Source organism: Lytechinus pictus, chromosome 7 (genome assembly GCF_037042905.1).
Source record: "Lytechinus pictus isolate F3 Inbred chromosome 7, Lp3.0, whole genome shotgun sequence".
Classification (NCBI taxonomy): domain Eukaryota; kingdom Metazoa; phylum Echinodermata; class Echinoidea; order Temnopleuroida; family Toxopneustidae; genus Lytechinus; species Lytechinus pictus.
This window is the reverse complement of record NC_087251.1, coordinates 32,812,787-32,828,635: the sequence shown is the minus strand read 5'-3', so window position 1 is coordinate 32,828,635 and position 15,849 is coordinate 32,812,787. Positions and strand designations below refer to the sequence as shown.

Below are 15,849 nucleotides of genomic sequence, written 5' to 3'. Positions count from 1 at the left end.
AAGACTGCTGAAAGAACACCAAAAGGCCATTTTCCTGTAAGACTGCTGAAAGACCATTTTGAACCGTTTCAAAAAGTTTTGGAGATCATGAAGACCACTAAAAGATCCATCAGGAATCGTGAAAGACCTCGGAGATCTTTGAAAGTTTGTTGAAAAACCTTTGAAAGATCAAGTAAGTTTCATTGTCTTACAGCAGTCTTTCAGAGGTCTTGCTCTCTGTGGAATAGGGGTTTAAAGAATGTCGATTACAAACATGTGCAAGTACATCTCTCAAATCATCTAAAGATTAATACTTCATAGGTACATGCATGTGCAAATACTTGTGCAAGGAAGAGATTAATTGAAAATGGCAAGAAGTTTCTCATAACCCATCGATACATACAGTAACACAAGCAAGATTTTAGTACTGGATTCATTAGATTGCGAGTTTGTGAGCTGACAGCGTAAATGCTTGCTCGAGATTGAATTTCAGAAAAAAATTGGTCTTTGAGATGTTTCCATCCTGTTATTCTCTACATTTATAAAAATTATACATTCATTCTTGTGGTCTACAAAGGTACAAAGAAAATAAATTATACTGGCCCGTATTTTGAAGTCTGGTTTAATTCAAACTCTAGTTTCAAACTCTAGTTTAAAGTTGTGGTTTAAGTATGGATAGCCAAAAGTGGCATAGATCTGTAACAGTATAATTCCAATGAATCAGTTCATTTTTCTCTCAAATCATTCAAACTGTTTCGGAAGGATCAATAAGCTAGCTTTGTTCACCATTCACAACTTAGGAAAGAGCACAGTTAACATAAACATACAAGGAAAATTTTGACATATTTGGCTTTCCAGAATTTTAGAACAGAGTTAGACCATGGTATAAGTTAAACCTGTCTTCAGAATACGGGCCACTGTGATTATAAGGTTCACCTCTCTCCAAAATTGTGGATATTCAATGGGGAAACTGACCTGAGTGGAAAGTTGTTTGGAAAATAAATCAAACAAGGGACAGTTCAAAGAATATCTGCTAAACAAGAAGTTAGGAATTTCTATTCACTATACCTATGGGAATTTCTAATTGGCCACCTAGGTAATGCTATTGTTTGTAAGCAATCTCATTTTTTACACCTCTATAATTTTCTCATTTACATGTATTTGTTTGACTTTAAAAAAAAAAAATTAAAGTCCAATTTAAAAAATAAAAAAAAATTAATAAATGTGTAATATCCCTCTTTAGTGTTATTTCATAAAAATAAAGGGGAATTACTTTGAAAGGGTATCATTACAGGGCAAGAATTGCACCAATGTAAGTTGAGCATTTCAGCTTGGGGCAAAAACATTTCACAAAAGTTTCCAAAATTGTCTTCAAAGGGACATTTGTGATTAATTAGGACAGATTGTCCCCATGAGTTTAAATGACATAACCAATGAATAGTTCATTTGTGATTGCAATTAAATGAACATTAAGTTTGACATTGGGAGATGAATCAGTCACATAAATTCATTAAACATGTATTCAAAACATTTGTTAAAGCCAATGCGAACCAGCGGCCCTGTGTAGCACACCAGCTCAAGTCCTCAACTACTTGAGCCTGGTCGGGTTCCTTACCCACAATGCAACATTGATCTGTGTAGTCTTGTCATATAGACCTACTAATTCTCTATTAAATACATTATTATTGCAATGATTATGGCACCAAGTTGCAGCCAGGAGAAAGAAAATTTCTTCTGTTTTAACAGCATTGTTATACTAGTATATCCCATCGCTCAGCTGTTGTTTGGTTGGTTTTGTTCCATATATGCACTAGTTCCATTGGAAGCAGATTATACATTAAAACACATGCAAGTCACTTGAAAGATCGGTTGAAGGAGTTGATCACAACGTCATAAATATAAATAAATGAAATATAGTTTGATAATAAGAACAATAATAAATAACCTCTGCCAGTCTCGCAAATGGAGAAACAAAATATCAATTCTTTTCCAAAGTGACCTTGACCCTGTAACCTGGGGCCCATTTCATAAAGGACTTGCAACTGTTGTAACTTTGCCATTATGGCAACTACCATGGTAACATGGTAGTTGCAAGTCCTTTATGAAACGGGCCCCTGATATCATTCTCATCTAATCTCTGATGCCTGTTGTTAAAGATAGATTACATCCATATTATCTTAACCTCAAGTCTTTTTAAAGTGATATTATCATCCATTTATATGAAAAAAAGGTGAGATAAAGACTCATTTGTAAAAAAAAATTGCAACCAAAATAAAGCAATTATATAGCCTTCCTACATGGATCTGAGTCCTAACCTTGTTTGACTCGAATCTAATTAGCATAAATTGCTTTTGAGTTGAAAATGCAGCCCACTAGCATCACCTATTCATGTCAGGTGAAAAGGGGCTGATATGAATAGATTAGCAACTCAATGAACATCCAATGATTTATGGGAAATGTGTATCACACTCAATGAGACTGCACTATAGGGACAGCAGGGGGGGGGGGGGTGGCAGCCCCTCCCCCTATGATTTTTTTATGTAGCAAAATGGGGGAATTTTTTTTTGTAGGAAGAAAAAGGCATTTATATACCTTTGCATTCACAGGTGTAGTAAATGGGCACCCTTTCGAAAAAATTCCTTGAATGCTCGAGTGCCCGATCACAGCAGCCGCGCCCAAGCCAGGGTAATAGTATGCAGCGCTTAGAAACATTGTATTATGCACTATATAAATGTTGAATATTGTTAGTTATTATTATTATTATTATGTAATTCATATAGCTGCAGCGCAGATACAGTGACAATTCCAACAAATATCATGACATCATCATATAACCATCCAAAACACAAGACTATTATGTATACAACACTTATCTTGTTATTTATGCTGACCTTAGTAATGCTAGTGGGGCTGCGTTTTTTTACTCAATTTCAAGTTATGTTAATCAGGATATTGCGGGGAAATCCATCCCAAATGTTTGAGTCTGAACTAAGTCAGGATTCCTGAAAAGCGGCACCTATAGTCTCTTTCTGCTATGCAGGGAGACAAAAATATGAACCAAACATGATGGATATTGCGATTTAGCATAATCACAAAAGATTTCTCTTGACATGATCGTACTTAATTTTGAAAAAGCATGGAAGCATTTATAATTTAAACAAGAAATAGCCAGATTATCTTTACAAACAGACTAAAACTAAGGGACAAGTATCTTAAAGATTAAACAGCTCGAGGTATAACACATTCTCATGTGAGACGACAGCTGGGTGAAATAATACACACACATTTTCTTTTTTGTACTTCAAATATAAATTTTCATTAAAAAATCAATCTTGCATGATTTTTCCACATCAATATTACATGTAAACACTGCCTTGCCATAAATATAGACCCTGTAAAGACTTTATTGTAATAATACATAATGTATATCTGTGATTTGAAAGTACAGAATAGTACATACATGGAATGTTTTAAGTTATAATTTATGAAATAGAACTTTATTTCAAATATAAGATTAAGAAATTCTTACTTCAATATTTATTTGACTGAAGAGTCGATTGAATTTTAATATTTAGGAATAAAACATTTCAAGGTTTTGAAAGCAAAAGGAATCCAACATATTCTAAAAAATTCCTTTACAAATGGGAATGAGGGATGTCAAATATTGACATAGGAATATCTCACGATACGATTTCAATTTTGCTACAGCGTACATTATTTATGTCAACAAATTTGGTATTTCATGATATATTTAAATAATCTACAGCCAAATAACAAGAGAGATGTTTAAAGGAGAATGAAACCCTTGAAACTAGCTGAATCCATATCAAAGAGAAAAATAAAAGAAACATATTGTTGAAAGTTTGAGGAAGATTGAATGAATAATAAGAAAGTTATGAGCATTTGAATATTGAGATCACTAGTGCCATGTAGATCCTCCCATCGGCAATGCGACCAAGATCTGTGATATCACACACGTACAACTCCCTCATTACTTTAGTACTTATTTCACTTATATTCTCACTTTTATAGAGTCTATCACAATGTTAGGTGTTTTCTTTATGAGATGACAAGTACAGAGGTTTCACAACATGATATCATTGATGAATCGTTTGTCATATGATTAGAATGAGCAAAAAGAGATGTTTTGGGGTATATTTTCAGTGTCCGAATGGGAGAGTTGTACGTGTGTGACATCACAGATCTTGGTCGCATTGCCAATGGGAGGATCTCCATAGCATTAGTGATCTCGACATTCAAATGCTCATAACTCTTTTATTGCTAGTCCTATTTTACTCAAAGTTTTGTTGATCTTATTCTTTGATTTTTCTGCTTTCACAAAAGCTAACTTGCTCCAAGAGTTTCATTCTCCTTTAAGTGAATCATGTTTCAATGATTAGATATGTGACATTTCACACTGTACAAGTTAACACATCTTCAAACAATAATTTGTTAGAAACCATGATGATATGGCAAGTATATTAGGAACTGATAGCAACAAATAGAAATAGCACCTCCAGTACCCTTCAAGTTTTTTAGGAAAGACGCAGACAACTTCAAAAAGGATTTCTCAAATAGAACCCTCCACCTCATACTAGGCTAAAAGCACAAAATAAATAATGCAAAAAATATACACAGTATAAAATCAAGGCCTTCGGACTTGACAATTTCAGAATTTAGAATATATTCAGGAAAAATTACATGCCCCACACTCTCTTGGAGCAAGAAAATTGCACTTCTTGGTATTGATTTCTTCAACATATTCCATTATTTAAACCAGTTATTCTAATTCATTTAAATACTTTTAAAAAGTTTAAATATAGTTTGATATTTATATCAAGGTCCTATTAAGTCAAACTAGTCATTCAAATATATTTTAATAAAAGTATCTTGAGTTATAAAAACACAGATTAAGAATATCTTTGATGAAAGGTGTTTGTTTGGAAAGAGTGATACATTAAATTCCCAAACTTGGATACAATAAATGATTTGTTACAAAATAAGTAACTCAAGGACACATGTCTTAAGGTAATCTTTGATATGAAAAAACAATGCTGATATAGTCTGTTATAATCAGACTCCTCTTTTACCATTCATACTTTTAATGATGATCTAATGAGTTGTGCATTCGAGAGACAATCTGCCCCATATATAAATAAGGTTCCTGCCAGTATTGTAACCTAATGGATGGTATTCTTATAATCAATCCACTCCCAGGAATTGCTGATGACCATCTGACTTTTAACTTGAAGTATACTACATGAATACCATCCGTAGGAGCTTGGCAAGTCCTATACCCGCAGTCTACTGCCCACCGGCCGTGCAAAATGATGCTCCCACGTTGAGAGCTTCTAACATAGAACGTAGAGTAGGAAATGCTTCTGAGACCTGAGGTACGTCTGCTAGGTTGAAGGAAGACCTGATGATGATGAAAGAAATTAAGAGATAGATAAGTAGGGTGATGGAGTGAGAGAGGGAGAGAGAAATGGTGAAAGGATACGATATGGAGGTGAGAGAGAGGGGGAGAGTAAGAATAGGAAAAAAAGGGGGTAGTGAGTGATAGAGAGGGGGTGGGGTAGAGAGAGGAAGAAAGGGAAAGAGAAGTGAAGAGAAAGGTGAGAGAGAGGGGGGTGAGGAGAGAGGGAGATGGAGGGGGAGAGAAATTTAAAAAGATAGGGAGACAAAGGCAGAGAAAGAGCAGGAGGAAAATAAAATGACAGAATAAAAAAGAAATATCAATTATTCATAGTGACCATTATTTTCATAATTCATGAGAATTAGACATTTCTTTCAAAAGAACTTCATTCTGACATAGCAACCTCAGTAGTCTGGTTATATCAAAGATCCAGTTGTACTTTGTTTTCATCAATTTAACTAAAAATGTGAATATAATTTATGTTTAAATGTCAATTGAACTTCAGTCTAATGTTGATAATATCAACATCACTTCAGTATCCTTACCTCTTGATATTCATCCAACTTTGACCCCATGAAGCAAAGGTCTGAGGGGTACCTGACAGCAAAGCCTCCATCTCAACCAGCTTGCTCTTCGGTATCTGACTAGTGACCTCTCGACCCAACGCCATTACCAAACCAAGCACAATGGTGTATGCCACAGAACTGTATTAAGCATTAAAGGAATGTAAAAAAAATAACTTAGAATTGCTGGAGAGCACTTCTTCCATCAATGTCACTGATTCATAACAATTGAATTGCACCATTAAATTGTGATAACCTGCTCTTACAATGCTCCTAGGATGAAAAAGAAACATGTATCTCAAACAGTGCAAACATTTTTCCAAGACCTTCTACTTTTAAAGGCATGGGCTAATATTACAATGGTTTTATTTGCAAAAAATACTGAATTTTGATGAGCATTATTCATATGAATGGAAAAAAAACACCCAGGAAGAAAAATAATCAAATTCATGCAGAGAATTTCAAGATATCTGTGACTGAAAAATCATCATTGAGAGATGTATTCTGAGGTCATAATATCTATTACATATTTTATTTTATCTTTTAAAATGAATCATGTCACAGACACAGGTGACAAGTGGGACCTTGCAGCTTAGGTTTTTTAAAGTCAAGTCAATGTTAACCTTTTAACTCCCAATTTGATCAGGGCCATGTCCCACAAAGCTTATTAATTGATTGCTAATTTTTATAAATGATCACACATGCAATAAATCATAAAAATAAATCCTTATCATTGATTGCAGGACCAATATCATCATCATCATCAATCTCATATGTATACATAAGCAAAGTTTGAAATTTGTTTTATCAAATGGATCTTCAGATATCGTAAGAAGTTTCCGTTTTATGTGAATAGCTTACCTTGTTCCTCTTGATATAGGCATGAGGTTATACACATAGTAGATCATAGAGAGCACCAGATTGACGATAGACTCATGATCCTGAAAAATATAATCAAGAAATAAAACACGATGGAACATTCTCTGAACTCCAGTTTAACATAGGCCCTGGTCTATATCTCTGCTAAAATTATGGAAAGCTTAATGTGTAAAAATTTTGTTTCATTACATGTTTCATCATGCTATAATGGCAAAGAAAACTAATTAAGCCACAATTTCTCGACAGTTCTGAATGATCTAAGTAACAGATGAGCTGATTTAATCGAACCTGTACAATTAGAGACTTGTGTCACAATTTGCTATCCATATCTAAACCACAATTTTAGACCAGAGTTCTGAATACAAGCCACAAACTTAAAATAGCAGATAAAATACAATTCAAACCTAAAATAGCCACAATATATTAAATATGCAACTGTATGATAACATATAATTCATATAAAAATTAGGGGAAAAAAGATCCTAAATAAGAGTAAATCAATTTTATTTGCTTTTATAATGCCAACACTTACATAATCCGCCATCTCCAAGTTAACGCAACATAATTACCTTGACTTTAGCAGAGCAGAAATTCTTCAAACCTAATCGTTTTCATACTACAGCTAAAATTCCCTTTTTCCTCCCTAACAATAACCTGCAACTCTGAAGGGCCTTTAAGATATCAATGATGGGCTTCACTACATGTTTTTAATAGATTTAGTCAGACTTGTTCCCTGGGGAACACTCCAGCAAGCAGGAAGCACAAGAAACTGCTGACTATCATAACCTACTGGGTACCTGAAGAGCAAGAGGCAAATTTATGACAACAATTGTCTTCCCGGAAAATACTTGTGAATTCCAACCTTAAACCTCTTGGTTTCCATCATTCTGGGAGTGTTTCCTGAAACAACCCGTCAGTAAATTTCATTGACTAATTTGCTTTGATCCAATCGGAAGCAAGGGTTTCAGTAGCTTATAACATTTATCAGTGAAAGGTATCCTTACCATTTCTTTGGAGGTGACTGGTCCTCCTCTCTTGCTATGCATCTCTTCAGATAAGAGAGCCCAGATGTAGTCTATTTCTGTATGGTAATGCTCTGTCCGACGTTTGGTCGTCATTGTGTCAATAGAAAATATTACATTGGCAGCACTGCAAAGAAAGAATAAAAAGAATGAACTATCGTTTTTTTCAGCTTTATTGACCTCAATTGACCTGTGACCTTGACACAGTGAACTTTATTTCAACTCACTTTACTGCTGATACTTGATAAAATTATATCCACTTTGGAAAAAGAACACATAATCAGAAAATTAAAAACAATCTTTGGGTTGTGTGTGTATGTTGATACAACATAGGCTTAGTTCATTTTACATGGAATAATCTTTGACCTTGATTTTACAAAACTGATGTCAGATAATTTAGCAAGACTTAATTACCCTAATATCCAAGTTTAACCTCCATAATCAGGCTTGATAAACGATTTCAACAATGTAACAAAAGTTAAAAATTTTCACTGACAACAACCCCACCATTAGCGTTGCCACAACTGTAGGAAAAGTAGCACCAATCTATCGCCTGCTGTGCAGTTAAAAGAAGACAACAATGTATTAACAAATTACTTTACAACAAAAGAATAAAGGAGCAGAATATGTAAACTTACACTTCTCCACTGAGAGAAAATACGGCACCCTCAAGTTTGGCATTTCTATTTTGAAAGCTGTCTAGCCGTGTTGAAATCATAAACCCTGGTAATCTGTCATTGGACATCTTGAGTTTGTTAACAAGGAAGACCAGACCCTCGCACGAAGCGACTTTATCTAGGTTTGCTAGCAATCTTTCCTCTCCCCGATCTGCTTTGGTCATACTTTATAGAGGAATAGAAAAGAAAAAGGCAGTGTGGGAGCTATACGTTAGAATTTAGCTCTTATTTGTCAGTTCGACCCATCACAGAAGAACAGGAAGGAGGCATCTTGTTAGCTTGAAGTCCAGTGACCTACTGCCTGATCTGGACAGGGCATCATTTATGACTCAAAAGGACACTTGGTTGTCTTTGCACAAGGTACAAAGAATATTCAAATTAAGTTCAGAGTATTAATACAAAGGTAATATATGCATGAAGAAGGTCCAATCAGAGAGAGCCTTACTTTCATGACTTAGCCAACCAGGGAAGACAAGACAGTAATTAAAATAGCTGAAGAGGAGATCAAAAGATGAGGAATTCCATAACAAAAGGAAAGGTCATGTAAGGTATGAAAGGAATGGAGAATAGATGATAACAAAGAGAATGAGGATAACAAAGGCAAGAAGGATGATGGGGGCTGGTGGTAAAGAAAAGAGGAATGTAAATGAGGATTATTTTGGGGGGAGAGCAATGTTCTATAAATGTGAAAAGGAGTTAAAGGCTAGAGGTGAACTCTGCCTTAGAGTTCAATGCACAAATCAAAGGATCATTAACCCCGACTTATACCTTGGTCACATTTGCTCTACGGCGGCCATACGGCGAGTCGAAAACAGCCGTTGTATTAATTTTAATTCAAACCACCGATATGTAGTTGGTACAAAAAATGTTAAAACGGCTGTTTTCGACTCGCTGTACTGCCACCGTAGAGCAAATGTGACCAAGGTATAAATGAACTTAAATACCACACATACAAATAAGTTCCCAACAACAGTATATAAGAATAAAATCTCTTTGATATGAATAGTTTTTAAGGTTTTATTGCATGTAAATATTTGTATATTGTTATACAAATATAAGTTATGTATGGGAACTGTCAATTAAAATCGTGTCTGTGGGACTTAGCTTGGCAAATGTTCAACTGAAAATGAGGGAACAGACCTTTAAGCATATTTCCATGAGTAAACCAATTGCTAGCCACACATGCTTGGATAGATATTGCTCTACCATGAATTCTTACAGCTACATCTACCTTCCTCAAATTCTAATCACTTTCCGGTTCTTAACATACAAAATCACATTTTTGCCTATTCTTAACTAAGATTTCTCCTCCCCCTCTAAAAATAATTAAGTTTTAAAAAAATCATATGAAAATTATGAATATTTTGTCTATTACAAATATACATATAAAAGTTATTTTTAAAGTTATTTTACAAAAGAAATACCCTATCATCCAATAGGTGACTAATAGTTTACAAAGTACAACATTAAACCTTGTCCTTACCAATAAATTTGGAACCACAATACAATCTATGATACAATTGTTTTGAGGTTGTTAGTTGTTTTTTGTTGCAGATTGGAAAAAAGTTTAGAACCATCTCTTCATTGAACGAGGTCTGGAAGAGAAGACTTCATGATAAAATATTAGATGGCGGTGACGAATTACTTCTTACCTATGCTGATATATCATTCTTTTAGTGAGGTTGAAGACTGTATCGAAATAGTTGGCAAAACGTATATTGAGGAGTTGACCGCGTACTATGTTCATATGACTGTTATATCCAGCTTGGTAGCTTGATGATGGCATCTGATCCAACCATAAAACTGGTTGGTCAGGATCAACATACCTAATGAAAGATAGCGATAAAAGGATAGGAAGGCAGGGAGATAGAAAGGTAAAAAAAAGATGAGTGATTTTTCTTTAAAAACAAATAAAATTCCTTTTCATGCATATGAGGAATGAAGATTGAAAATTTGTAAATAAACTATAATCTTCAACATAAAAAAAAAAAATGGAATGTGAAAAGATAATTATTGTCATGGAAAGGTTTTCATCTATGATTATTCAAACCCTGACAAAGCCTTTGAAAAGCAAAATAGTGAATCATATATTGGACATTGAAACATGAATGAATCAAGACATTCTTTCATGTATTCAGCATTTACATTTTTACAAAGTTCTTTACAATCTTTTTTTTATCTGACCATGCACATATGAGATAGTTTATGACGTTGCCTCAAACATCGAACAACTATTTCAATCATGATACACTAACCCTTCCTGGATTGTTTCATATATGCACAATTTTATAAAAAGTCTAACATCAGCCAATTCAAGTGAATAATTTTAATGGCTTTATTATTGCAAATTTGTTATAACCAGTTTTATGAAAAGAAGCCCTGGTAGAGGACTTCAAGGAAAAGGACAAGTGAGTTTGCATAGCAACCTCTAATGCAGAAACTATCTTTTAACTACAAACATTTATCTTGGTAATGTGAACAACCCTCACCTTCTCCATTTGATAGCTACATCCATCATATCTTTCCATCCAAACCTGTTCCCATTGCCATTTCTAAAGCTCCGTCCCTGTCTCCAGTAAAGCTGCATAGTCTGTGCTACCTCAAGGGATCCCAGACCAACGGCTAGCTGCATGCGTTCGTTGGGCAGGAAGCCATCTGCATCGTACTGTGACAGCCGCCCGATGACCGATGCACGGCAGATCAGGTTGCGCGTGGCGGGTGAGAGGTCATGAGATTCTAGTTCATCAATATCGCTGTAAAAAAAAGTTAAACAAGATATAAGATTTCGCCTTAAATGAGAGATTGAATTAATTTGAAATTGATGATTTTTTCCCCTTAACGCCAATCTAAAATCAAAATGATATCATTAAAACACATATTGATACTCTGACGAAAAGGGAGCTATTAGCCTTCAAGTCTGAGAAGGCTGTATCACCACAGTTTCAACCAATTTATATTTAAATAAAAATGTAATTATATCCTGTTAACATGTAGCATAGAGACTAGCAATCAATTTAGAGTTGCCATCTCAGAAGTCTTGAACTTTTACTCTACCTTATATCTGGGCTCAAACCAGGCATTTCTTTGTACCCCTCCGACTGGAATGGAAGATTCTTGACCCATCTGTCTTTCATTGTACCATCTAGATCCTGGTCCATACTATATTCACTGAAAGGGGTGTCCAAATGAGCATGCAGGTATCTGGACAACTCTAGCAAATGATGCAAGATGGTAGATGCATTCAATTCAAAAGGAAAATAAGGTCATCTTTCAAGGCCCATATTTCAAGTAATTGGCATTCAAAGTATTGACCAAAAGTACATTAATTATAATGCAAATAATCAAATAGATATGCAATCATAGTAAGCTACTATATATATGCATACTAAGTGATCATCTTTCTGTTCATTCTATTATACAAATAATGAATGTTTATGAGTGCAATGGACAGAATACTTAATGAGGTGAAAGATGAAATGATCCATTTAACTCTGCTACGCCTCGTAGAATGGATCATACAATTCATCTTTCGCCACATGAAGTATTCTGTCCATTTGCACAAATGAAAAGAACGTTCATTAATTGGTTTATATGACATAAAAAAAAAAATGTTTTTCATATGAAATCCATTAATTTCAATGCAAAGTGTGCTCACGCAGTGCAAGCTCGGTCTATTGGTTATCACATACATACAACAATGGCGCTGTAAACACTGGTGGCGCCTGCGTCTCGTTGCGCGAATGCAATGGACAAAATCGTATGGATCCAATATTGCATGGTTGGTGACGTCATTGTAAAATGGGCTGAACGACTGATATCAAACAACCAATCAAATGACAAGGATCTATCTAGGTGTCATATAATCAATATTAATATTACTAAAGTGCAAATTGTCATGCATGAAAGTGATATGATCAACTCTGGCAATATCTATAACATTCACAGATATGCTACATTCCATTCTAATGATCTTGCTACAGGATTAGTCAAAAGTCAATCACTTAACAAAGCTGAGTTCTCCATCAATCATTGCTCATGGTGATGGCACTTTTGCGCAACACTAATAATATATGCAACAATTTGAACAATGGGAAATAGCGGCTGCAAAAGCATATGTTTATCAGTAATCATTTAAATATTAGTCTTTCCACTGATTAAAAATCACGGTTTGTTATATTTCATATCATTCCATTTCAAATGAAGAAGACACAATGCTTTAGATCTCTTCCGTTGATCAGCTTTCTTGAAGACTTGATGAATTGTATATGGGTTTAAACCTTTATATTTAATTCTTAATGCTCTATGTACCTTGAGCACCCTGCAGGGTGGATTTGGCACTTTATAAGTTACATCCTCATCACCACCACCACCATCACTACCATCATCATTGTTGGTGCTGGTTTTGTTGTTGTTGGTGGTGGTGGTGGTATTATTCTCATCATCATCATAATCAAGATTACATAAAACCCATGCAGACATGGCCATCTCTCCTTACTCACCTCTGATATATTTGACCTGTTCATACTCCAGGAAGTCAGCCGTGATGTGTTTCTGTATCATGAGTTTGGTAATGGTTCTCACAGCATCGTAATACTGCCCTATGGAAACCAGGCAAAGACCTTTCATGTACCGGCATACCTCGTTGGTTGGGTACACTCTCAGGCAATACTTCAAAGTCAAAGAGAAAAGGATGGGAAAATTAATCATATGATTTATGCGGTAGACTATGATGGTTTTTAAGAGAAGTTTTGAATAGATAACATAGTAATAGAAAGATCATGGGCCTATTGCCTATTATGGTAACTTTTTCTTCCAATGGCAACTACCGTGGCAACAATGCTCAACAGCTAATCAAATTCAGGAATTCGATGGAAAAGAGAGGTAAAGATACCATAATAGTAATTTTTATGCAACATGGCCCTGCATTCATTCTGATGTCATGAAAGACATACATGTTTCTTTACAAAAGTCAGCAAATGCATAGCCAAACAAATAATGACAAATAATCCAATATAATATAGACCTATATAAATGGAAATTTACCAATAGGTGGAGCTCAAACGACTGAAACAAAAATAAATTGCTCCTAATAAAATTTCTTCTCATTTCACACATTTCATCACTGATAGACATGAAAGAAACACATTTCTCTCATACACCATATAAGATTATAGTATCTCAATATCTTAGGCATCCTAACAACCAATTAATATATCAACACAATATAATGTAAACTGATATGGATGCACGATCTTACATCTTCAATTACATCTTAACACTTTAACACCTGACACTATGAAACATCAATAAGCTCCTTACCTTTTTCACTTGATATATGAACACCTTACTCCACAACGCACCATTATCTTACACACACCAAACATAGAAACACCTTACTCTACAAAGCACCAAAATCTTTCACACACCTACATTTAACATATAAACACCTTACTCCACAAAGCACCAATATCTTAATACACATACCTAAATGTAACATGTTTCACCTTACTCCACAAAGCACCATTATCTTACACACACCTAGCATCTAAACACCTTACTCTACAAAGTACCAATTCTGACATACACCTAACATAGGAACATGTTTAATACCTGGAAGTCTTTGAGTGCTTCCTTGGGTTTTCCGGCATGATAGTGCAATGACCCTCTCTGTTGTATAGACTGTATATGATGTGGACTATAGTGGAGAGCCTTGTTAAAGCTATCCAAGGCATTTTCATAATCACCTAGCTCCCTGTGTCATTGAAATAACATCAAAATAAAACAGATAAAATTGCAATCTCCTTAACTTATTTATTTCTTTAACAAAATGACATCAACATAAAACAGATAAAATAGCAATCTCCTTAATTTATCTTACTAAATGAGAGGATAAATGGCACATAATCCAGAATTCAAATTTGACAACAAAATCAGATACTAAATTAACATATGTTTGATGAAAAGACAGATGACAAATAACAAAAGTTCAAAAACCCATATCAGAAACAATTGATTCAGAAAAGAGCATATAAGTCATTTGATAGTAATAGAAACAAAATTGAAGTTTTAAATGTGGTTTAATCCCTGCAAACCAGGAGGGAAATTCATAATTAGTTATGAAATAAACTTCTTTATTTTTACAATCATAAACAAAACTACTAATAAAGAAAAAAATTTAAAATGGGAATAATAATTTTGTGGAGAACACCACTATGCCAGGTAGAAAGGCACTATAGACCCCTTCTTCAAACAGGAACAATTTCATTTCATCATTCAAGGTCATATATTGTTCTTACCTGTATGCACGAGCTAAGCTTCTTAATACTTCAACGTAATCAGGTTTTAATTCTAAAGCTTTCTTGAATATTCTCACAGCTTCCTAATAAAAGAACAGAAAAGAGTTATATAAATTAATTGATAATTCAGACAATAAACTAGCTTGAGTGTTGCACATCACTATGTATACGGAATTATCACTTTTTCATGTACACAGTCTATGGGGAAATGGAATTTCCATTTTAAGACATACTGAAACGGAATTTAAGATTTTCTGAAATGGTAAAGGCCATTTTTTTAAATGGAAAATCACTGTCCCTACTTTACGGACTGTATATAACCTCCACATTTCCAGTATAGAGAAATACAAAAACAAAAATAAATAGGAAGAGAAAGATAACAACATAGATAGACAGACAGACAGACAGGCAGACAGACAGACAGACAGATATAGAAAGACTGAGACAGAAATAGAAGCAGACAGAAATAAAACCAGACATGAAAGCAGACAGACATACTGAAGAATAGACACATGGGGTGGTATTCTGAAAGTCATGGTTCAGTTATACACGACACTATTATGAAGTGCCAATTGTCAACTTATTCACCAATGAAAAATTATTCTTATCCCGCTGCAAAGGGTTCTCAAATAATTAAGTTGTGAAATGGGAATAACACGAAAATATAAAGAATTTCAATGAATTGGTATACTATAATTGTCATGAATATGAAGAAATATAATGAAGTCGGTCTACAATAGAAGTGTGGTTTTGAAATTCTAGTTTAGACCAGGGTTAAACCTAGGTTTAATTAGCAGAATACCAACCGGGTGGTATACATAATTCATACAGAAGGCTAATGAATAACCATAGGCTTACAAAATTAATAGATAAAGTTAGACATACAGTCTGGATGCATACTCCATACATCATAAAATTTGCATGTCCTTGTTCTAGATACAAACCATCAACTAATAGGCCTTCCAAATTGGCATAAACCTTCAGCATTTTTCATCTTTATATTTCCATCTTTTCACC

General features: G+C 34.5%; 1 protein-coding gene across 1 annotated transcript in view; it reads right to left on the bottom strand.

The window, feature by feature from the left end:
* Positions 1-4,453: 4,453 nt before the first annotated feature.
* LOC129264532 (tetratricopeptide repeat protein 13-like) overlaps positions 4,454-15,849 on the bottom strand; it is a 34,744-nt gene continuing 23,348 nt past the window's right edge. The window contains exons 8-18 of the mRNA XM_054902413.2: positions 14,833-14,915; positions 14,147-14,288; positions 13,036-13,204; positions 11,591-11,747; positions 11,026-11,289; positions 10,189-10,362; positions 8,498-8,701; positions 7,842-7,986; positions 6,820-6,899; positions 5,941-6,099; positions 4,454-5,398 (exon numbers count right to left, since the gene is read on the bottom strand). Of these exons, the coding sequence (XP_054758388.2) occupies positions 5,284-5,398; positions 5,941-6,099; positions 6,820-6,899; positions 7,842-7,986; positions 8,498-8,701; positions 10,189-10,362; positions 11,026-11,289; positions 11,591-11,747; positions 13,036-13,204; positions 14,147-14,288; positions 14,833-14,915 (1,692 nt within the window). The 3' untranslated portion in view covers positions 4,454-5,283. The remainder of the gene's footprint in view (positions 5,399-5,940; positions 6,100-6,819; positions 6,900-7,841; positions 7,987-8,497; positions 8,702-10,188; positions 10,363-11,025; positions 11,290-11,590; positions 11,748-13,035; positions 13,205-14,146; positions 14,289-14,832; positions 14,916-15,849) is intronic.